The sequence below is a fragment of the Acinonyx jubatus genome, chromosome B4, assembly GCF_027475565.1.
Source record: "Acinonyx jubatus isolate Ajub_Pintada_27869175 chromosome B4, VMU_Ajub_asm_v1.0, whole genome shotgun sequence".
Classification (NCBI taxonomy): domain Eukaryota; kingdom Metazoa; phylum Chordata; class Mammalia; order Carnivora; family Felidae; genus Acinonyx; species Acinonyx jubatus.
The window spans coordinates 15535598-15559972 of NC_069387.1; the positions used below are offsets into that span (position 1 = coordinate 15535598).

The following is a 24375-nucleotide window of genomic DNA, read 5'->3' on the forward strand; positions in this document are numbered from 1 at the left end:
GTCTAAGAATCAAGAAACCAGTCAGACTGGACTCTCCAATAAAAGACAGCTCTTTGCCATTTACCTGTTAATGATCCATCCCAGTAAGCTGAGAATCCAGATGCTGAGCCAAAGAAGTCACTCTTAAATTTTAACCATAGTTTGTTACTATGAGAGATGATTCTTGGAGGTGGATTTGAGCCACAGTATTTTCCCAGGGGTGGTGAACTTTCACTGCCTCCATCTCTGGGGCAAGACACAGATGCGGTCATTTACTCATCACTGATAATATTACTGTATAAACATTTACTATTATTTGAACTTTGAGACTGCAAACAGATCAGTTTAGGTCGGTCCACTTTTCTTAAAAATACTCTAAATCACAATTTCAAGTTTTCAATTTTTCACCTGATTAAAAACATTTGAGTAGCTTAATAAAGAACATCATTTATGGTTTGCACAACATTTTATATAACCAATCTCAAGCTGAGAGGAAGAGTTTAATCTTCTCTCTCTCAAATGAAGCATCTGGTAAATGTGTCAGAGAACATGGGATAAAGAGACCATAATTATTAACAGTATAAACAAATGTTGCTTCATTTTACAGAGAAAACTTAAATGTTTGTCTTCTAACTTGAATTTTTTCAAATTTAATGTTGTATTTGACATATTTAGCAACATTTTGAAAATAATTCTTCCCCAAGGACTTTTAGGGTCTTAAATCTACTTTGTAATCTGTAGCTTTTTCAAGCATAAAAAAAAGGACTCACTCAACATTCAAATCTAATGATTAGTTATTGTAAATCAAGAAAATTACGTTATTTTGCCATGATATGATACAACTCTGATTTATTTTAGTACCATACCTCACATTATAGAATCAAGTTTATTATAAAAGTATAATACTCTAGGCTTTTGAAAGGTCAAATAAAAATCTGAAATAAATACACACCAAATTGTGTGTGTACAGAGCCTAATTTATTTCTATGTAAAATGATCTGCATAGATGGCAATATATAGGTCAACTTACCTTTACTGCAAATATAACTTTTTAAATTCATTCTCCCTAAATACCAAAGCATTAAAGAAAAAAGTTCTCACGCTGAAATTCACAAACCTAGACTTTTATTATTTGAACACAAAAAACTTGGTGAAAACGTTACGTTTCTTATCTTATCATCATTTTTTTGGATATAATTATACCAAATGGACAAAAACAGCCTTAAATTCTAAATTGATTTTCCATAAAAAAAGTAGGTATTCCGGGACACCTTGGTAGCCCAGTCAGTGAGGGATCTGACTTTGGCTCAGGTCACGTCCACAGTCGGGGAGTTCAAGCCCCACATGGGCTCTCCACTCTTAGTGTACAATCTACTTCAGATCCTCTGTCTCTCTCTGTCTCTCTCTCTCTCTCTGCCCCTTCCCCCCTCTCAAAAATAAGTAAACATTAAAACGAGTTTTTTTAATGCCTGTTTAAAAAAATAAAAAAGAAAGGAAAAAAGAAAGAAAGTAGGTATTCAATAATTGCAAGCATCTAATTTCAGAGGAGTAGTACATCTGTTTGCCCAAATAAACTCTAGAGTTTATTTTCAAATATTCCGCATAAAATAATCACTTCAAAATAACCACTGAATCTTAGGCAATTTTCTGTTTTTCTTCTGTGAAGTCGGGCTCCACATGACAAACTTTATATCTTGCAAGAAAGAGCACAACAGGGAGCTTTACAGAGAATTTCCATGCATTTTCCTTAACTTTTCCAGGAAAGACCATGAATGAAAACAAATAAGGAAAAAGGTGATAAAATAAAGGTGCTTACCTGATTTCCACAAAATCTGCTATGCACTCTCCACCAATGGCCTCCTCCAAGGAGAAGTTTGTAAAGTGCAATGCAATCTGTTGGCTGGTTTCCACCGTGATCCTATAAATGCATTTCCAGTTGTTGGGGTAATTATTGGGGAAGTTTGGAGAAGTAAAAGTCCCAGACTCTTCTGTATAGTCTGTTATGCATGCTGTGAAAAGAAACAAGAGCATAAGAGAGAAAACAGAAAACATCATGCTACATTTATAAGACATTCACTAACACACACTTCATTAATTTGTGCCAAGGGGCTTGATTTTCAATAGGCCATTCTAGAATGCTAACGAACGATTTCCTTTCAAAACAAAGGTTTTTTTTTAATCTCAAAGGCAAAAACAATTATTAATAGCAAACGTAAGCCATGTAGTGGAAACTGTTACATATATCATACCTTTCTAGATCTTGGAGGTGTTATAATCTATTAATCAATGCACATTACCATAAACATTAAACATTTAGGCTGCACCATGGAAATCCTGAAGGGGACCTAGAAATAGCTCAGCTCTGTTCTCCTTTTCCTAACCTTCCTTTAAAATGGTTTTCACCAAGCATGCATTTATGACAAATGACAAAGCAGCACCTCTGCCACGTGAAGAATAGAAGGTAAGTGTCAGGAATCAGACAGACCTTGAATCAATGCCTAGTTCAAACACTGACATGCTGTGCAACCATGAGCAAATTACTGCATCTCTGTGAGCCTCATCTCTCAAATGGGGATGGTAAGTGTCTTTGTCTGTACATGTAAGGGTTAGAGATAATACAATGAAGGGGCTTGGCACTTGGTATGTAACTCAATAAATGGTAGTGATCATTATGTTGCAAAATAATTCAGAAAAGTGTATGAAAGTAGAGCATAAATGATGAGGAATAAATCAGATCATTCATATAAAACATTAATCTGGTACTTGGACAATTTTATATTGCAAGTAAATATTAGCTTCTACTTTAAGAGTTTTAACTTTACTCATTCTGTCCATCAGACTCCATATTTACTAACCAACCCGCTCAATCTCCTGTGTCCTTCAAATCTGAGATATTTTCTAAAGAAAATCTTGTTTGGGGGAGCCTGGATGGCTCAGTGGGACAAGCGCCTGACTTCAGCTCAGGTCGTGATCTCGCCTTCCGTGAGCTGGAGCCCCGCGTCGGCCTCTGCGCTGACAGCTCAGAGCTTGGGGCCTGCTTCGGATTCTGCGTCTCCCTCTCTCTTTGACCCCATCCCCTACTCCCACTCTGTTTCTCCCAACAATGAATAAATGTTAAAAAAGTTAAAAAAAAAAAAGAAAAAAGAAAATCTTGTTTCAATGCATTTTTAATGTACTGTATCTTTGATTGTATCTAGTAATAACATAAATCTAAGGTCCAGGAGTAGACACAAGCCTCCTAAAAGGTGTTTAGGGAGAATGAACTATTATACTTCATTATAAGTAAAAAAAAAAAAAAAAAAAAGAAAAGGAGGATGTTTTGATGTAGAATTTCCCCATTTGCTCTGGATGATCACACTCAGAAAAGAGGCAAGGAGCCCCTAGCATTGACAGCAGGACGCACAGAAAATAGTACAGGTTCCACTACCTATGTATAATGTTCAAAGTAAGAGGCACTCATCAAATAATTGGCTTCCTCTATTTTAAAACGTTTATTTATTTATTTTTGAGAGAGAGAAGGGGGAGGAGCAGAGAAAGGGGAAGAGAAAGAATCCCACTACCAGTGCAGAGCCTGGTGGGAGGCTCAAAAACTCACAAACCTTGCGACCATGACCTGAGCCAAAATCACGGGTCAGACGCTTAACCGACTGAGCCACCCAGGTGCCCATGGTTTACTCTTTTTTAAATAGCAAGCAAACAAGGCTTTACTTTATTGAAAAAAAATTTGAAAGTGATATTTAACTTCAAAGATGAATCTTGTATACTTTTATGTTTTTCTATAGTCTGCCAAGAAATATCTCTTCAAAGATCAAGGAAGGCAGGAAGGCAGGAAGGGAGGAAGGAAGGGAGGGAGGGAGGAAGGAAGGGAAAAGGCAAGAAGAAAGCGGGGGGGGGGAGGAAAAAGAGGGGCGGAGAGTGAATGGAGTTGTAGAAATGGCATATTAAGTATTTCATATTTGGAATGAATATTACTAAGATAAAAATTCATGGATCAAATGGACATTAAATGAAGGTTATGACCCGGTCTCCCTGAGCTGACAGAACCAGCAGACTCGTTGACCACCCCCACATTCACATAGCTTTAGCCAGTCAATTAAACGTCTAGAGCAAATCTGTTTGTCAACAGTTCTTAGAGACAATGTTCCTTCCTTACCCACTCTACTCCCAGAAGGGAAATACAATTGTATTGAATATTTCTAGTGCAACTTGCAATTAGTCTGCAGGAGAATGGTTTATATAATCAGAATCTCATGTAAAGGAGCCAATTCAACAAATATTTGAGAAGTAATGATGCATAATTTCCCTGTACCTTCGTCCATATGAAAGTATCTATTGTGGCACAATTGGTTGTTTTTCATTTCAGACTGAAATTCTGATTTATTCATTAAGTTTCTTTTCTTTTGCTGGCACAAAAGTAAACACAATCCCTTATGAAATGGTCCTCACACTGTTTACTTTGTTTGAAAGTCTTTATCTAACAACTTCCCGTTCGACCGCAACATGCCACTAGACAAATAAGCTCACGTATCATTTAAAGCCAAGTCCAATACCACCACCTCTGTGAAATTTTTCCAAATCGAGCAGAATTAATTTCCTTGTGCTCAATAAACCTTTAGGCAAATAGCAATTGGAGCCCCCGAAATATCACATTGTAATTGTTTTATGTGAGTACATTTCCTCCACTATCTTTGGAGCAATTATTAGCAATTATTAACTACCACTTACTACATTATCTGGCCCATATCTAAAAAATATTTGTTGAAATTATATTATGTAATATATTGAAAACTGAGAGGATAGGACAAGTATCTAATTTCTTCCCATTCTCTCTACCTCCATCCTTTTACTCCCTCCACTTTTCTTACCTCCTTCCTATCCCCTCTCCTGGGTAGGCTGAGATTCTTTAATATTTTATAATGTTTATTCAGTCTAAACTATAGACATCTCTGCTTCCAGCCATGACAAATAAACTAGTACTAAACTAGCCCCTCTCCATAAAAACTGTGAAACTGGGCAAAATATACGAGGCACTGGGCAATGGGCAGTTCAAGATTGTGATCCTTGGCCCAAAGGAGGTGGGACTCTATTTCCTTGACTCTTTACCTGGGTGGAATTTTCTGATCCCAGCAGTTTGCTGAAGTCCAAGTAGTCAATGACAGTTCCGCTGAGCTGAGGAAGCAGGGATCAGAATTTAGGGCTGTCAAAGGAGCTCGAACTGCAGGGACATATTCCAGCAAGGAAGAACTATACAGAGAGGAGGACCAGACATCTGTGTAAAGTCCCTTATGAATTCTTGCATGAGCCTGGGCTGGGCAGACATGAGGTGAGACTTCAAAAGCCATGCTAGAGGGTAGCTGCTAACAGGCTGGAAGCTACAGGACAGGCAATGCTCCATGGGAGACTACTGAGTTCTCCCACCATCAGAATCCCCTCATTTATATGCCAGGCACCCAGTTGAGACACAAGAAAGGCCACACCTTAGAAACAAAGACCATGACCAACAGTAAGGCTTTCCTATCAATGTTTAAGTCTTAACAAGAACTGCAGGAGTGATAAAACTTAGAGCTTGAGACCTACCTAGTTTGAAGGGATTAGGAAATACCTAGGTATTTTTCACAAATACACCTTAACAAAAAAAAAAAAAAAAAATACAAATCTACACAAGTACAAGATAATCAGCTAAATATTGAACCAACGTAAACTTCAGAGAAAGAGAAGAGAATCCAGAGTCTTCATATCATTCACCATATCCAGTATAAAACTCAAAACATGCCACTAACACAAATAAACAGAGTAATAGAAATCATGGTCAAGAAAAAAGTGCAACCTTGTGACTTGAAGATGGCCCAGATAATTATATTAGCAGACAAAAATTTTAATGCAACTACTAGAAAAATGTTCAAAGCCTTAAAGAAAAATATAGCCTCAATGGTAAATAGATAGGGAATCTTGGCAATACAAAGGAAACTATTAATAAAGAATCATATAGAAATTCTATAACTTAAAAATATACTAACCTGAAACTAATATAACACTGTATGTTAACTATATTGATTTTTAAAAATTTTTTAATTAAAAAAAATGTTTTAGTGTTTATTTTTGAGACAGAGCGTGAGCTGGGAAGGGACAGAGAGAGAGGGAGACACAGAATCCAAAGCACAGAGCCTGATGTGGGGCTCAAACTCACAAGCTATGAGATTATGAGCTGAGCTGAATTCAGACACTTAATGAACTGAGCCACCCAGGCGCTCCTATATTGAAATTTTAAAAAGAGTAAACTAACTGAAATTTAAAAATGCATGTATGAGCTTAATAGAAACTTTGAAGTAGAAGAAAAAGTGTCATTAAACTTGAAGGTATACCAATAGAAACTGTTTAATCTGAAAGAAAAAAAAGAAAAAATGTGCAAAAAACAGATTCTCAAAAACCTAGGAAAAAATACCAGAGAGTCTAGCACACATATAATCAGAGACCCAGAAGGAGAATAGGATGAAAATAGTAAAATAAATAAATAAATAAATAAATAAATAATATATATATATATAAAATATATAAATATAAAATATATAAAATTACATATATATATAAAATATATAAATATAAAATATATAAAATTACATATATATATATATATATATATATATATATATATATATATACACAGACACACACACACACACATATAGGCTAAAATTCTCCCAAATTTGATTTAAAAAATCAAATTAGCTATTAGCTACAAGGAGGTTAGTCAATCCTAAGCAAGGTAAATAAAAGAAAATCACACTCAGGTACATTAAACCATTGAAAAACAAATACAAGAAAAATAAAGGAGTTAGAGGAAAAATGACACACTAGATACAGAAAAACCATGATATGAATAGTAGCTGGATTCTAATTAGAAACAATGGAGGCAAGAAGAATATGGAATACATTTTTACAGTGTTGACAGAAAAAAAAATTTAATTATCCCCAAAAAAGTATTTTCAAAATGGGAATGCAAAAAAGACATCTTTAGACAAACAGAAGCTGAGAACATTCACCCCTAGAAGTCCTATACTACATGATACTAACAATGTCTGTCATGCCAAAGGAAAATGACACCAAAGGTAAACATATATCTAGAAAAAGGAATGAATAACACCAGAAATGGCAAACAATTGGATAAATGGAAAGACTGCTCTTCTTCTCTGATTTCTTTAAAAGAAAAGAAATCATGTAAAGCTAATCATGTAAAGCAAAAACAATAGTAAGGTGGAGTTTATAATGTAAGTAGAATTAAAGATACAACTAAAATAGCATAAAGAAGAGGGCAGATAGAATTCTACTGTTGTGAGGTTATTACATTTATAAAGAGAGATGTGTGTGAAATACAGTGTCACTTATAAAATATAAAGTGTGCAGTGTGAAGTAGCAGCATATTTACTCTAAGGAGACTTACCGATAAGCTAACAAAGTATTTTGTTAGCCTCTGAGCAAACACACAAAAAAGAGGTATAATTAAAAATCCAGTGAAGGAAATAAAATGGAATATGAAAAATATTCTGTAAACAAAAAAGAAAAAGTAGTAGCAAAAGAAGAAGGGCATCTATGAAAAACCCAAAGCTAACGTGATACTTAAGTAATAAAGGACTAAATGCCTTCCTGTTAAGATTAAGAACAAGGACAATATGTTCATTCTCATCTTTTCCATTCAACATTAGGTGGAAGTCCCTAGCCATTGCAAGAAGGCAGAGAGGGACAGAGAAAGAGAGAGAAAGAGAAAGAGAGGGAATGAAAAGGAAAAACTATAGCTGTTCTTATTCACAGATATGACCATCTATGTGAAATATACTAAGTAATCTATTAAAATGTACTAGAACTAATAACTGAATTTAATAAGGTTACAGGATACAGGGTAAATATAGAAAAATCAGTTTCAACATTTTTTTAACGTTTTATTTATTTTTGAGACAGAGAGAGACAGAGCATGAACGGGGGAGGGGCAGAGAGACAGGGAGACACAGAATTGGAAGCAGGCTCCAGGCTTTGAGCCATCAGCCCAGAGCCCGACGCGGGGCTCGAACTCACGGACCGAGAGATCGTGACCTGAGCTGAAGTCGGACGCTTTACCGACTGAGCCACTCAGGTGCCCCTAGAAAAATCAGTTTAAATGGCAGATATGAGACAAATTGAAAATAAAATTAAAATATCAATTATAATAACATAAAAAACATAAGGTACTTGATAATAAGTTTAATAGAAATATGAAAAAAACTATAGTGCAAACTTTAAAGCATTGCTGAAGGAAATTTAAAAATATTTGAGTAAATGGAGAAGTAAAATATGTTTATGGATTGGAACACTCTATTTAAGATGCTCTTTGTCCCTTATTTATCTATAAATTCAATATAACCTCCATCAAATTCCCAAAAAGTTTTATTTTGGTTTGGTGTGGTTTTTTTTTAAGTAAATAAGGGAAAGCTGATTCTAAAATGTATATGGAAATGTAAAGGATCTAGGATAACCAAAACAATTTTGAAAAATCTGGAGAACTTATACTTCCTGCTTTTAAGATACACTATTATATTACATAAATATTGTAATATAGTGTCCTATGGGAGAAGAGAGATTCCAGAAGCAGACCCAAACATCCATGCACAATTAATTTGCAACAACAATGCAAAGGCAATTTAGTGCAAAAAAAGGAGAATCTTTACAATAAATAGTATTTGAACAATTAAACATGATTCATTCCCTTAGACACATAATTCACATGGCATAGAAAAATTAACTCAAAATGGATCATAAACATAAATGTGAAACTTCAAACTATAAAACTTGTAAAAGAATGCCTAAGAAAAGAAAATCCTCACTACTTTCGGAGGCACAGATTTCTTAGACAATATACAAAAAACACTGACCATAAAAGGGTAAAAGGACATAATACACTGCTACCCTTCAAAATACCATTAAGAAAAGTAAAAGGCTGGCTGCAATGCATTTGCAATGCATTAATCTGACAAGGGACATAGTTATATGCAGAATAGATAGCATAAGACAAAATAAGGCAAATAATACAAACAAAAGTGAACAGAACTATATAATGGACACTTCATAAAAGAAGATATATAAATTGTCAGTAAGCATGTGAAAAGGTCCTCAGCACTATCAGTCATCAGAGACATGCAAATTAAAACAACAACGAGGCACTACTACACAACGAGTAGAGGTTAAAAATGAAAAGATTCAAAATACCAAGTGCTGGTAAAGATGCGGAGAAAGTGTAATTCTCATTTGTTGCAGGTGAGAATATAAAATGGTATAATCCCTTTGGGAAAAAAGCCTGATAGTTTTTCATAAAATTAAACATAGAATTATCATATGATCCAGAAATTCTACTTTTAGGTATTTTATCTAAGAGAACTGATGATGTAAGTCCACAAAAAAACCTGTACATCAAAGTTCACAGCAGGTTTTTTCATAAGAGTTAAAAACTGGAAACAATCCAACTATCCAAAAGTAAGTGAATGGATAATCACATTATGATATATCTATACAATGGAAGGCAATTCAGCAGTAAAACAAAAAGAACCATTTATAAATAGAACAACATGAACAGATTTCAGAAGCATTATGCTCATGAAGAAGCCAGGTATTTGCTTTTGAACAGAAAAAACGAATCCATAGTGATAAGAACCAGATCTGCAGTTGTTGAGGTGGAGCATGGAGAAGGATAGATCAAATGGCTAACAGATGCATGAAAAGATGCTCCACATCACTCATCACTAGGGAAATACAAATCAAAACCACGATGAGCTACCACCTCACACCTGTCAGAATGGCTCACATTAACACAAGAAACAACAGGTGTTGGTGAAGCTGCAGAGAAGGAGGAACCCTCTTGCACTGCAAACTGGTGCAGCCACTCTGGAACAGTATGGCAGTTCCTCAAAAAACTAAAAATAGAACTACCCTATGATCCAGCAATTGCACTACTAGGTATTTACCCAAAGGATACAAAAATACAATTCAAAAGGGTACATGCACCCCAATGTTTACAGCCGCAGTATCAACAATAGCCAAAGTATGGAGAGAGCCCAAACGTCCATCGATTGACGAATGGATAAAGAACATATGGTACATATATACAAGAGAGTATTACTCAGCCATCAAAAAAAACCCCACGAAATCTTGCCATTTGCAATGATGTGGAGGGAGCTAGAATGCATTATGCTAAACAAAATAAGTCAATCAGAGAAAGACAAATATCATATGATTTCACTCATGTGGAATTTAAGAAACAAAACAGCTGAACATATGGGAAGGGAAAACCAAGAAAAAAAAGAGAAGAAAGAGAATCGAATCACAAAAGACCCTTAACGATAGGGAACAAACTGAGGGTTGATGGAGGGAGATGGTTAGGAGATGGGCTAGATAGGTGATAGGTATTAAGAAGGGCACTTATGATGAGCACTGGGTGTTGTATGAAAGTGATGAACCACTGAATTCTATTTCTGAAACCAATATTGCACTGTATGTTAACTAACTAAAATAAAGATTAAAAAAATTTAAGAGATGCCTGAGTGGCTCAGTGGGTTAAGTGTCTAACTCTTGATTTCGGTTCAGGTGATGATCTCATGGTTCATGGGATTGAGCCCCATATTGGGTCCCACACTGATCGTGCAGAGCCTGTTTGGGATTCTCTCTCCCTCTCTTTCTGCCCCTTCCCTGCTTGTGTGCTTGCTTGCTCTCTCTCTCTCTCTCTCTCTCAAAAATAAGTAACGTTAAATTTTTTTTTAAAAAAAGGGACACTAGGATACTTTCTGGAATGATAAATTTATTCTATAAATTTAGAACGGTGTGGTGATTACATGCATATACATATTTGTTGAAACTACAGAAGAATTTTACCTGAGGAAATTATGAAATAAAATCTATGTTTTATTAAAAGTTTGAAAGTTCCATGCAAAGACAGGTTGAGTTCTCGAAAGGAAAGCCAATAAATAATTCAGACATCCAATAAATAATAAATAAAACTAAAATAGAGAAATAAAAAAATATTTTGAAGGTACATCTGCTATAAATATTAAATAGAGTATTTAATATTAAAGTTTGATTGTAGCTTCATGAGATTCACATGTCTTATTTTGTGAGAAAAAACAAAGGTTTTCTGAACTTATCTATTTCTGGAGAGGTTAGTAACTCCTCTTACCTAACACTGAAGTCTATACAACGTTTGTGTTCTCTTCCCTTGACTGTATAAATGTCTCTTTCTAGAATAATATTAATCCTGAGATATATTTAATGCTAGGCTTTGGTTTTGTCTTCCACTTTGCAGTAATGCACAAATAGTTAAAATTGGATAAATTTCCACATAAGGAAATTCATGTTTTGTCTGATGTTTATTATATCTGGACAAAATGCAGACATAAAAATGCCTGTTCTTTATATCTCATGTTACCAAAGGAAAACTCATATCCAATGGCAGTTTGCTTTTTATCATGGTCTCACATTGAGAAAGAGATGAAGGAGAAAAAATTCATTTCTTCCATCAACTGTTTTCCACTGAGCAAGCAATGGAAAAGCACATCTCTGAAAATCAAAAACCACTACCGACAGACCTCACATATCTTTCTTTTTGACCAACACCAACACCAACCAAAAACAGTGAAGAAAGGAAAGAGAAAACACTACAAATGTCTTCTGTGAACCATTACAAAATCAGAAAACTACTTTTCTAAAAATGTATCTCTGCCTCCACTAAGCATTTTCAAGTACGTTTTAATAACGTAGCATTTGGTTCGTTATCAAAAAGGAAAATCCAAAACATAGATAATCCTCCAATCCACAAAGCAATGATGACCTCAGCCCCAGAGGATCTGGGATACAGGAAGAGGATGAACTGATCCTGTGGACAGAAGCATGTTTACCTTGGGAGACCCTAGATCAAGGGTAACTGCTCCACCACCTCCCTGCTTTGCCATTTGCAATAACTTATGATTATCCATTTATATCAGGGATCAATCTACACATGGTGCTTTCTGATATCATTTATGAGACTTCTGTGTCTGCATGAATCCATATGACCTTAGACCTTCCCAATATGTGCTAAATAAATAGCCTAGGAACCTTCACCTGCTTCCATTGGCATATTTGGTTAACATTCTTCAAAGTAAAGACTTCAGGGAAAAAAAAATTCATGTTCGCATTCTCCTGAAGAAAAAAGAAGCCTCCTTAACCAAAATCTAACATTTTGCTACAATTTGCTCCTAGGTGGTCACAGCCATGGCTTTTTCTTTTCACTCACAAGTGACTAGTTTAAATGAATATGAATATAAGTTAACTCACTAACACAGCTATTGTGAAATTGTACTTGGGCCTCAGCAATTCTATTTTAAACAAAGAACAGTCATGGTGCTTTGCAGCTGTTATGTAATTTTCACACTGAATGTCTCAGTTAACCTTCCCCAACTATGTGAAACAGCCAGGCATCCCAACGTCCACTTTTTAGAGAGGTGTAGAAAAGGGATCTGAGACTCCTGGAGGTCAAGTTCTGAACACCACTTAGTTCAGACATGACAAAGATAAAATGCAAACCCAGTTCTCCCTTTCCAAATCCTGTGCTCTCCAACAATCCCTGGTTCCTCCACGCAGGAAATGTCAATTTAGACATTAAGGTGCGCAGAAGACTAGGAATATCACAAATGTTTCATTTAGCATCTTCATTCTAAGGATGAAGAAACATAGTAGCTTAAGAAAAATCCCCTGAGCTGTAAAGGGCTGGGATACCTGTATATACAAAAATATGAGCACACAGTGACCAATGAGAAACTAAATCTTTAAAAGATCAACAGACTTATTAAAAACCTTTCCCAGAGGGAAAAGATCTGAATATCTCATAGCAGAAAACACAGAATTCAAGGTGGATGGAAAGAATAAGAGAACTGGGTACTTCTCCAAAGCAGTGTCAAGACTGGCCTAGAACCAAGGCTCGTGATTTTGCATCAGCCTTTCTGTATCGTGGAAAGTACTTTCTGCCATGACCGTTCCAGTCCAATTCCCACTACATCTCACTTGTAACTCTGTAGCAACTTATGTGCTAAGACTTAACTTCCAGAGTCTCTGAAGAACTTCAAAGTTTTATTAGAACCACCTGAATTGGTGAAAACCCACCCTAGACATATGTGAACCAAAGTGCTGGGGTGGGGGTGGGGGGTTGGGGGGTGGGGCCCTGATACCTGAATTTGTAACCAGAAAATCCCACTCCAAGTTTCTTATAAACACTAGAGTTTGAGAACACTGCTCTACTGGACTGAAGTTTGAAAATAGAACTATTGATTTCTTCTGAAGAAACCCTCTTTTGCCCTTTTGGTGATCACTTCTCAACTTCTCACTCTTATATGCCTCTTCTGGGCTCATTCCAGGGTGACTGATGAAAAACAGCCTTAAACATCTGCCTTGGGGTGGATGGGAACCCTGAACTGGGAAAGAGGAGGTTGGGAAAGCCCACTTTTAATCCTATGTTGATGTGGTTCTGATACTTCCTGACCATTTCCCCAGACAACTGTAAAAATCCTGCCTTTTTTTTTTTTTTTGCAGAAAATATTAAAAGCTCATTACAGTCCTACCATACCTCTCTGAGCTGAATGCTACCAGCCACACCATCCACAGTTCATCCAGAGCATTTTAAGAGCTAATCAGGACGTGATAAGACAAATGGATTAGATGTTGGAACTGGATTCTTTTGGTTTGGCTTCTAAACCCACTCGCTGTGTATTCTTGAGAGGACTTCACTTTCTCTCATTTAAAAATAAGAAATTAAAGTGGATTTGTGTTTGGAATTTTCAGACACACCATAGAAAAAAAAAATACATTTACATTGGAGGCCCTGGATGGCTCAGTCTGCTAAGCATCTGACTCTTGACTTCGACTCAGATCATGATCTCACAGTTTGTCAGTTCAAGCCCTGCATGGGTTCTGCACTGACAGTGGGGAGACTGCTCAGGATTCTCTCTTTCTTCTTCTCTCTCTGCCCCTCCCCTGCTCAGTCGCTCTCTCTCTTTCTCAAAATAAATAAATAAACCTAAAAAAAAAACATGCAAAAATACATTTACATTAATTGTGCACACACACGGATATTACAAACAGATTTCATGAGGGAACACCAAACTTTGTATAATAAGCTGATACTTTCTAGTCTATTCTTTTCTATTCCATACTTTGAGCAAATTTCATGATTGACTAATGAGTCATGAATGTTTTAGTGTTTGAAAAACATTGGAATAAGTATTATATGGGTTTTTGTCTAATGTGAAAGTAGAAAATGAATCAAGTGCATTTGTCTCTTCTCTTGTCCCCTCTTGGTAGGATTATATTAATGCATATGCAGTAGATACTAATATAATATAAAATTGCAATTTAAATTAGTAAAGTTAGCTAATCAACTACATTCTTTCAAGATTCAAATATCTTGTACTTTAACAAAACATTTAAAACAGTCTCACAATCAGCTACTAAGAAATTCTTCAGAATTTCTACCTATAAACATTTTACTTGTTCCTTTTTTTCTTTGTACTTCCCAGGCACATCTGGATGCAGGCAGAAACAGTGATGAGGGAGGGAGTCAAAGTAATAACCAGAAACTGATCCCTCTCCTTCCAAACACATATTTAGGGGCTGACATCATAGCCCCGTGGCATGAAATACAGATGGAAAAGGAACTGGATTCAAGTCAGGAAATTTAACCTTTATCAGATAAAGACAGGAAAGCCTTCAGCAGAGAAACTCACACCTGCTGTGAACTAGAAATCACCAGCCGAATACTGTCATTATTGCTCCGAAAATAACTTCGGCTAAAGCAATAAAATAGGACGAGGGCCAGTGATTAAGCCTCCACTGATGCTTTTTCCTGATACTGTTTTCTTCTACGGTAAATACAACAAATCAGACAACTGAAAAGAAGGCATCCCAACACCTCCTAGTTGCAGGTGGGCAGCTCCCTGGGACTCGGACTGCCTGGAGGGTGAGCCCACTGGCTAACCAGCAGGGGCCCCACATCAGCCTCCTGCGCCCAGCCCCTCTCTGAGCAGTCCTGCGGAGCCACCCTCAACAATTCACGACAGCCAATCACTCACATCCTGCCGTATGGGAACCTGAGACAGGCTCTAAAGTGGTAAGTTGAGTCTGCCATATGGCTTCCTGGGTCCGTGATCTGATTGCTGTTTAGAATATCTGACTGTGTTAGTCAGACCGATGAGTTCATCCAGTCAAAGGCAGGAGCACAGGGGCCAGCCGGGCTTGGCGAAGGATGGAAAGCAAACACTCCCTTGTCTGTGATTTCAGCCCTGTCTGGGCCAAACAGAGGCCAAAGTCATGATTATCACACAGGGAGGCAGATCGAAGAGTCTTTTGAGTTTGCCATGTCAGGGTCCCTTTCTCATTTTGTCAAATCTCTTTTCTTGTGTTGTCTTTCTTTGTTAGTTTCTTTTCCTCTCCAGTTTGCTTTTTTTCCCCCTTTTTCTCAACTTTCTTTTATTTTACTGGTCTCTTATCTCTCTGAAAACCTTTTTTAAATTAAGGTCTAGCTTCAATAGCCTTCCTGCCAGATTATTTTGATCACTCTTGGTTCTTATTGCACTTGCTGTTACCCTATAAGCAAGTGTGGCTATGTCTTACTTTGCATATCGTTACAAAGATTTCCATGGTATTTTCAGGAGGCCCCAACAGCATTGTATGTTATCTAAGACACAGCTAGTTTATTCATGCAGCAAATTAGACTTGTGTTCACAGTTGATTACAGCCAGGAGACATCACAAAGATGATCAAATCCAATCCCTTAATTTTACAGATGAGAAAACTGTGGCCCAAAGAATTCAAGTGGCTTGCTCCCAATCCTAACCTAATATTCAGTGTGGTTTGGGCCAAATGTATGAGACAGATAAAACTACAGACGTATGGAAAATTGTATGCACCCTGTAATTTCTTAAAAAGCCAATTTTGGTCAATGGATGTTTGGACAAAGTCCAGTGAATATATCAATTGCGTAACATAACCTATTGTAATTGCTGGGGATTCAACTCCCCTGCTCTCGAGCTGTATAATAAACTGTCTCCGAGAAAGGGGCCCTCAGGACAGAAGGGTGTATGATTCACTCACACTCAGGTTTCTGGAGAAATCTAAAGCCATACTACCAAAACACAGAACTTGAACTACCAGAGAACAGCAGTTTTGCATGGAATACAGAATAGTGGCCAGCCACTCTGAAAAGAAATAACTGAGAAATTGAGAAGGGATTCTGAGTGAATGTTTTTTAAAAAAAAATATTTATTCATTCATTCATTTATTTATTTATGAGGGTGGGGATTTTAAAAGATAAGCACCTAAAGATCTCTGGAGGCAAGTCTATGTTACAGGGAGCATATCCTGCACAGGAAAAGCTTCCAGTACTTTCTCAAAAGAACATCAGTGAATCACATCATGCTGTTGGGGCAGCTCAGAGGCTGTGGGATGCGTGAGAAGCTCAGCCACCAAATGTATATTCTAGAGCTACACTGGATGGCATTTTTGTCCAGTAAATATCTTTCTAAATATGATGCCAAAGACCAGACTCTCTAAAAGGGCACACATCCCATGTGGGAACATGAGCCTAATAAAACATGATACCCTCATGAATTCCTTGTGCTTTTGGGGCTGGGGGCATCTCTGGTTTACAAACTACCTCAAAGACCCTGCTTGCAGAAGATGTTTATTTCCCACACTGCACTTGCAAAGAGCAAAGTTAGGATGAGAATTAAATAACAGGAAAAATAATAAAAGAGATAAATGCTAAAAAGGTTCATTTTTATTAAGTCAAATTTAGAAATACATTTTTGTTAAGAAATGTTCCATTTCCTGCCATAGGGTTTCATGTTGTAGTCTTTTATTCTTATGTGCTGCTGTCCTTTCTCTAATTTCTTTTTCTTCTAAGTTTTTTTTTTTAATTATTTATTTTGAGAGGGAGACAGAGAGAGCACATGCACATGAGTTGGGGAGGGGCGGATAGAGGGAGGGAGAGAGAGAATCCCAAGCAGGCTCCATTCTGTCATCACGGAGCCCAGGGTGGGAAATTATGACCTGAGGCAAAACCAAGAGTCAGATGCCCAACTGACTGAACCACCCAGATACCCCCCTTTCTCTAATTTCTTAAAATTAGTATTTAGTCTCTTAAATAATTTTTAATTTTGATAGAATTTTAAGCTTGAAAGTTTAAGAACTAGCTCCCAAATTCCTCTCACCTAGATTTACTACATATTTGTATTTTGCCCTCATTGCTTTATCTCTGTCTCTTTCTCCAACTTACTCCCTTATTATCTGAACCAATTGAGAATAATTTGGAAACACGCAATGTCTTTACCTCTAAAAACATCAATGTATCATTCCTAAGAAGGAAAACATTCTCTGACAAAACACTGTACAATTATTATAATTAGAAAATTTAACACTGATATGGTACTCTGGTCTAATCATTATTTTTAAGAAGGAAGGTACTGGAGTCACCACACTCTTTTCTACATCAGCTTTCATTGTGCACCACGGGTTCAAAGATAAAGTATTCTCATAGTACTATTTTGTAAGGAACCAAGTTGGTACCAAGGAGACGATGCTGTTTTGTTACCTGCTGACACGTCAATTGCTTCATAGTTTATTAAAAAGCCTTCATATGCAAGGTCAGAGTCAGCCACAAATACAAGCATTAATGCATTGGTACTGCTGGTAAGAGAGGGCGGGACTGATTTTCCACAATATCTGTGCAAAACCAAGAAGGAACAGAGGTTTAAATTTTTTTTAGTATACTTGAAATGAGGTACCAAATATTAGGACATGTAAAAATAAAATAGTATCCCCTATTAACCTTAAAAACCAAATATATTTCAGGTACAAAACATTCACAAAGTTGCTGAAGATCATCCTATTCATGATTACTTCCCTGAAATGGTTTTAAGTGTTATACTTACCTGTGTGGCTTGTCGTACATAAGAAGTTTAGTGAAATGAGATAGCAGAAGCTCTACTAAGTCACTGTATATCATATGAAATAATTTCTTAATAAAAATGTAATAAACTTACACAACAGAGGGAAACCATATACCATAAACTACAGTTTATAAACTACAGTCAACTCTATCATTGGAGGCATTATGACTTTGAGCAGATGACTCAACCTTGGCGCCTCTGTTTTCCCTTCTCTAAAATGGGGTCATGATAGTAACTACTTCATAGAATTTCATAGAATTGTTTTCAGAATTTTGAGTTAGTATACTGTATAGAAGAGGCTTAGATCAGTGCCTAGAATAGTGAAGTGAGCCCTATAGAGGTGGACTCTATTATCTTTAAACACCTGGCCTGTGCAGAGGTAAAAGATTGATTACTGAGCCATGTTAAATTTTTGCCTAATAGAACCAATGTGACTCAGAAAAACTATTCTAATAATGCTGAAAATAGAGAGTAATGCTGAAATTAATGCTAAAAGATATTCCAAGAGCTTATTTCTAGAGAAACACCTATGAGAGTGATTAGAAAATAGAAATCTCAAATCAAAGCAAATTAACCAAATGGAATCAAAGTAAATTAACCAAATGGAATCAAAGCAAATTAACCAAATGGAATGGCATGGGAAAAATATATAAAAACAAAAATAAGAGGTAGTGTTGAATATGGGAAATAGAGGAGTTAATTTCCGAAGGAGGAAAAGAAAAATATGCATTGTTAAAGGATTTAATATCTCGATCAAAACAAAGGTAGGTGAATGAAAAATTTACATGTCTTTTTATATGCACATATTTACCAAATTTGGGCAAGATTATTACAGCTTATGTCACTCATCAAAAATTATATATTTTGCAGTGACTATGATCAAGTCTCATAAAAAAGAAGAAAAATTGTAAAATGAAAGATTAAGAGTAAGAGAAAAAATGAAGAGGGAGAAAAAACTAGGAGAAGAAATAAGTTTAAGAAAATAATGAATAAAGGGAAAATGTTTAAAATAGATGAGAAAAAATAAAATGAAATGTAAGAAAGAAGAAATAAAAAAGAAATCATCAGATCCCCATTTCCAACAAAGATGTAATAACAGGGGCTCGATATAAACTTTTACATGAAACAACTAAAAATGTGGACAAAATATATAAAGCAATGGATCTCAAGACACTGGATATCAAACAAGAAGGACAATGATTCTTCAGAGACAACAAACAAGTGAGTTTGAAAGCAAAACTGGAAATGATTAAGTTGTTCCCAGGTAACTTAATATATCCTTAAAGAAAGCTCAACATATGTGGAATTTAAGAAACAAAACAAACAAGGGGTGCCTGGTTGGTTCAGTCAGTTGAGCATCTGAATATTGTTTTTGGCTAAGGTCATGATTCCAGAGTTGTGGGATCAAGCCCTGCGTTGGGTTCCACACAGAGCATGGAGCCTACTTAAGATTCTCTCTCTCTCTCTCTCTCTCTCTCTCTCTCTTTCTCTCTCCCTGTCTCTATCTCTAGCTCTTTCTGCCTTCTTCCCTACTCACTCTCAGAAAGAAAGAAAGAAAGAAAGAAAGAAAGAAAGAAAGAAAGAAAGAAAGAAGCAAGCAAAGGGGGAAGAAAAGGAGTGAGGCAAACCAAGAAACACACTCTTAACTATAGGGAACAAACTGGTGGTTACCAGAGGGGAGGTGGGTGGGAGGATGGGTGAAATAGGTGATGAGTGCACTTGTGATGAGCACTGGGTGTTGTATGGAAGTGTTGAATCACTATATTGTACACCTGAAACTAATATGACACTGTATGTCACTAACTGGAATTGAAATAAATACTTAATAAAAAAATAAACCTCAAAAACACATATAGGAATACAATACTGTCCAGTATACAAAAATACAAATTTGAAAAAATATCTGGCATCTTATGAAATATTACCAGGCATGAAAAGTAAGAAAGTAGAATCCATAATGAGAAGAAAATTTTATCAATCAGAACACAGCAAGAAATGACATAGATGACTGAATTAGCAAACAAAAATATTAAAATAGTTATAACTGTATCCCAAAGATTTAAGAAGCATGAGGAAAAAAATAATGTGTAGAGACATGGAAGATATAAAGATGGCCCAAATTGAATTTCCAGAAATGAAAACTATAATGTCTAAGATGAAAGATACACTTGGTAGGATTAATAGCATAAGAGACACTGCAGAAGAAAAGATTAGCACACTCGAATACACAGCAATAGAAGCTTTCCAAAATGAAACACCCAGAGAACAAAAACTTAAAATCTAATGAACAGAGTTCATGAATGAATTCTGGGAAATATCAAAAGGCCTAAGACACCTATAACCAGAGTCCCCAAAGGGGACTAAACTAATGGCCCCCAAATTTTTCAATTTGATGAAACTACTGTATTTCAAGAAAAAGTATTTCAAGAACTAATGGCCAAAAAATTTTCAATTTGATAAAACTATAATCGCTCAGATCCTAGAAGCTCAACGACAAAAAATTATGCTAAGAAAAGCCAGACCCCCCCAAAAAAGAATACATACAATATAATACCATATTTATACAACTCTAGAATATGCAAGCTAATTTACAGCAATAGAAATGGTGGTGCTTTCCTAGGGGTGGGGATGAAGGATGGAAGTAAGGAACTGTAATAGTCAGAAAGTTATGGGAGTAATGGATGTGTATATTATCTTGATTTTTGTAATGTTTTCATGGGTATGCTTAACTTACACAAAACTTAATGGCTGAAGACTAAGGCTACAGAGTAGTAAGTAGTGATGTAGAAATGGTCATTAAGAAGCGTGTTGATCTCATCTGGTTTTTATAACACAACATGGTACATTTTAACATCCTTCAACACAGTAGGAAAGAAAGAAAGCAGGAAACCTTGGTGTTAAGAAAAATAAATAAAAACAAAACATTCTCACCTCCCAAGAAATGTCCCAGAACCAGTGTCATAAACTTCCAAGTAGTCATTTGTGCAATTGTAATGAAACTCCAGATGAAATCTCCTGAATATCAAATGAATCAGGTAGCCAGGTTGGACTAATATATGCCAAGTACAGTTGATGCCATGAGGGTAGATATTTGGGTGGCCAGGACTTTGAATGATTCCTGTTGATTCTGTGAGAATTTTTCCACATGCTGTTGAAATGAAAATAATAATCATTATTAGAACCAGTAACCAACAAGCTACCTGAAAATTCAAACTAAAACAATTGGACCATAACCTCTTAAAAGCTGAAAAAGAAAATTGTTCCCCATATGCCACTTAAGTGAACTTAGTTCCTCCCTTATTAATGGAAATCAGTTAACTATTGATATGTACTGATTAAGAAATATATTTTTTCTTTGGCTTTGAATGTACTTTAAAATTTTTACAATGTAGATAGCTACACATCTACAGTGTAGATGAATTTTCTATAATAATTTATTTCCACTGTTTACTTTTTCTGCCAAGAGACAAAGCAGGAGAAAAAATCAGTATCTTACCTAATTCTGCAGTACTGAATTTAGCCATGAAACCACGATTTTCAGTAGAAGAGCTTTTCACAAATATGACATAAAGAAAATTGTACACAGATGTTATAAATGAAGGTATGTCTGTGCCACAATATTTTTTATTTTCAGGAGAACCCAAAATGGAACTACTACCAATCTAGTAAAAAAAAAAAAAAGATATATTTAAATTTATTTTGTTAGGTATTATTTTTGAAAATTGCTTTGAAAATAATTATTTTTGAAATATTTTTATCAATGCAGTAAAAATAAATTGTAGCCACCACCATAGAAACTCTATATCCATTAGCAGTCATTCCCCATTTCTGAACCCCAGGCTCAGATTGTCCATTCTGGGCATTTCAAATAAAAAAAATCACACACTACATGGTCTTGTTTGACTATCTTCTTTCACTCCCTCTGTTTTCAAAATTCATCCATGTAACATGTGTCACTTCTTCATTCCTTTTTAATGACCTATAATATTCCATTATATGGATATACCACTTTTATTAATCCATTCATCATTTGATGGAAATTTATATTGTTTCTACTTTTTGGCTACCAAGAATAATGAGTATAGTCATTTATGTATGAATTTTTGTGTGGACATGTATTCATTTCCTTTGGATATACACCTAGAAGTGGAATTCCTGGATCAAATGATAAATGATAATTTCTGGATCAAATGTTTATTTTTTTGTGGAACTTGCAATTGTTTTCCAATGTGACTGTACCATTTTATATGCTTACTAGCATTGAAAGTGTAAAAGATTCCAATTTCTCTATATCCTTGTCAACACTCATTATTTTATGACTTCATGATTATAGCCATCCCAGTGCTTGTGAAGCAGCATCTCATTACGGTTTGATTTGTATTTCCCTGAAGATTAGTGATATTGAGCACTGTTTCATATGATTATGGGGTATTTGTATATCTTCTTTGGAGAAATATATATTTAGATTATTTACCCATTTTAAAAATTAAATTGCTTTTAATTTTGATGAAGTCAAATTTTTTTATTTTTTCTTTTGTTGTGCTCTTTGTGTAATATCTAAGAAGGCTTGGCCTAACCTAGGTGACAATGTTTTCTTCTAAAGTTTCATTGTTTTAGCTCCCACATATAGGTCTATGATCCATTTTTAATTAATTTCTGTGTATGGTGTAAGGAAGAGGTCTGCTCTCATAATTTTGCATGTGGATATTAAGCACCTTTTGTTGAAAATACTATTTTTTCTCACTGAAATGTTGTGGCACCCCTTTCCAGAACCATAAAGGTTGCTGGCTGTAAAGGTATGGATTTATTTCTGTATTTCCAATTCTATTCTATTGTTCCATATTTTTGTCCTTACTCAACTAACATACTATCTTTATTACTGTAGCTTTGCTCCAGGTTTTGAAATTGGTCAAGTGTGAGTCTTCCAACTTGGTTCTTCTTTTCCAAAAATACTTTCTGGCATTTCCATATGAATTTTACAATCAGCTTGTGAATTTCTGCAGAACGTGTCAGCTGGGATTTTGATAGGGATTAAATGGAATCTTTAGATATATTTGGGGAGTACTACCAACTGAACAACATTAAGTCTTCTAATCCATGAACATGGGATGTCTTTCCACTTATTTAGGTCTTTAATTTCCTTCAACAATGCTTTGAGAGCACAAGTTTTACATGTCTTTTTAAAGACGTATTTCTCAATGTTTATTGTTTTTTTATACTGTTGTAAATGGCATTGTCTGCTTGGTTTCATTTTCAACTTGTTCATTGCTAGTGTATAGAAAAGCAAATGACTTTCATATTTTGATCTTGTATCATGCAGCTTGCTGAATATGTTTGTGTGTGTGGATTCCTTCTAATAGTTTGTGTGTATGTATGTGTGAATTCCTTTTGATTTTCTATATACAAGATCATGTCACCTGTGAAAAGAGAGAATTTTACTCCTTGCTTTTCATTTTGAATGCATTTTCACTCCTTTTATTTGCTTAATTGCCCTAGCTAAAATTTCCAGTATAATGTTAAATAGAAGTAGTGAGAACAGACATCTTTGCCTTTTTACTGACAATAAGGGCAAAGGATTTAGTGTTTTATCATTAAATATGATGCTAGTTATGGGCTTTTTATACACGCCCATTTTGGGATTAAGGACGTTCCCTTCTATTCCTAGTTTGTTGAGTATTTTTATCATGAAAAGATGCTGAATTTTGTCAAGCGCTTTTTTTGCATCTATTGAGGTAATCATGTGGAGAGTTTTTCCTTGATTTTAATTTACATCACTGATTTTTGAATATATACCAACCTTACATTCCTGGGGTAAATCCCACTTGGTCATGGTGTATATTCCTCCTTATATGCAGCTGAATTCAGTTAGCTAGTATTTTGTTGAGGATATCTGCATCTATATTTATAAGAGATATTGGTCTATACAAACTAGTTTTGTTTCATATAGCTGATCTGAGGATAACATGACATAATATTTTTAATTATATTCCGCCAAATACAAATATCCAAAGTTATTTCACTCTTACCTCAATATAATCTGTATCACAGTGGGCAGAATTTCCTATTTCAAAGGCAGTGAAGTTGAGAATAACTACGTGGCTTTGGGGTTGGTAGATGGTCCACCTGCAGACCCTTTCTCCTGGGTACACATTAGGATAAAAAGGTGAGCGAATGACCCCTTCTCCAGTTAATTCTCCTCCACAAGCTGTAAATATGAAAACGATAGTAGAGTTTGTTCAGAGATAAACGATTTTTGCCTTCACGCTCATTGCGAAGTTTAATTCTGCATAGAAATATAAAGGAATGTGATCTTACTATTAGAATTTTTTCCTTGCCACTAAAGGACATAAAAATGACTACATTATTTCAAGAAATTAAAATGTTACAGTCAGACAAATTAGAGACT

At 35.6% G+C, this 24375-nt stretch overlaps 1 protein-coding gene across 1 annotated transcript in view; it reads right to left on the reverse strand.

Annotated features, from left to right (window-relative positions):
- The window catches only part of CUBN (cubilin), a 274477-nt gene that overhangs the window by 195896 nt on the left and 54206 nt on the right, over positions 1–24375 (reverse strand). The window contains exons 19-24 of the mRNA XM_027073522.2: positions 23996–24174; positions 21466–21631; positions 20901–21117; positions 17612–17742; positions 1796–1988; positions 65–225 (exon numbers count right to left, since the gene is read on the reverse strand). Coding sequence (XP_026929323.2) covers positions 65–225; positions 1796–1988; positions 17612–17742; positions 20901–21117; positions 21466–21631; positions 23996–24174 — 1047 coding nt within the window. The remainder of the gene's footprint in view (positions 1–64; positions 226–1795; positions 1989–17611; positions 17743–20900; positions 21118–21465; positions 21632–23995; positions 24175–24375) is intronic.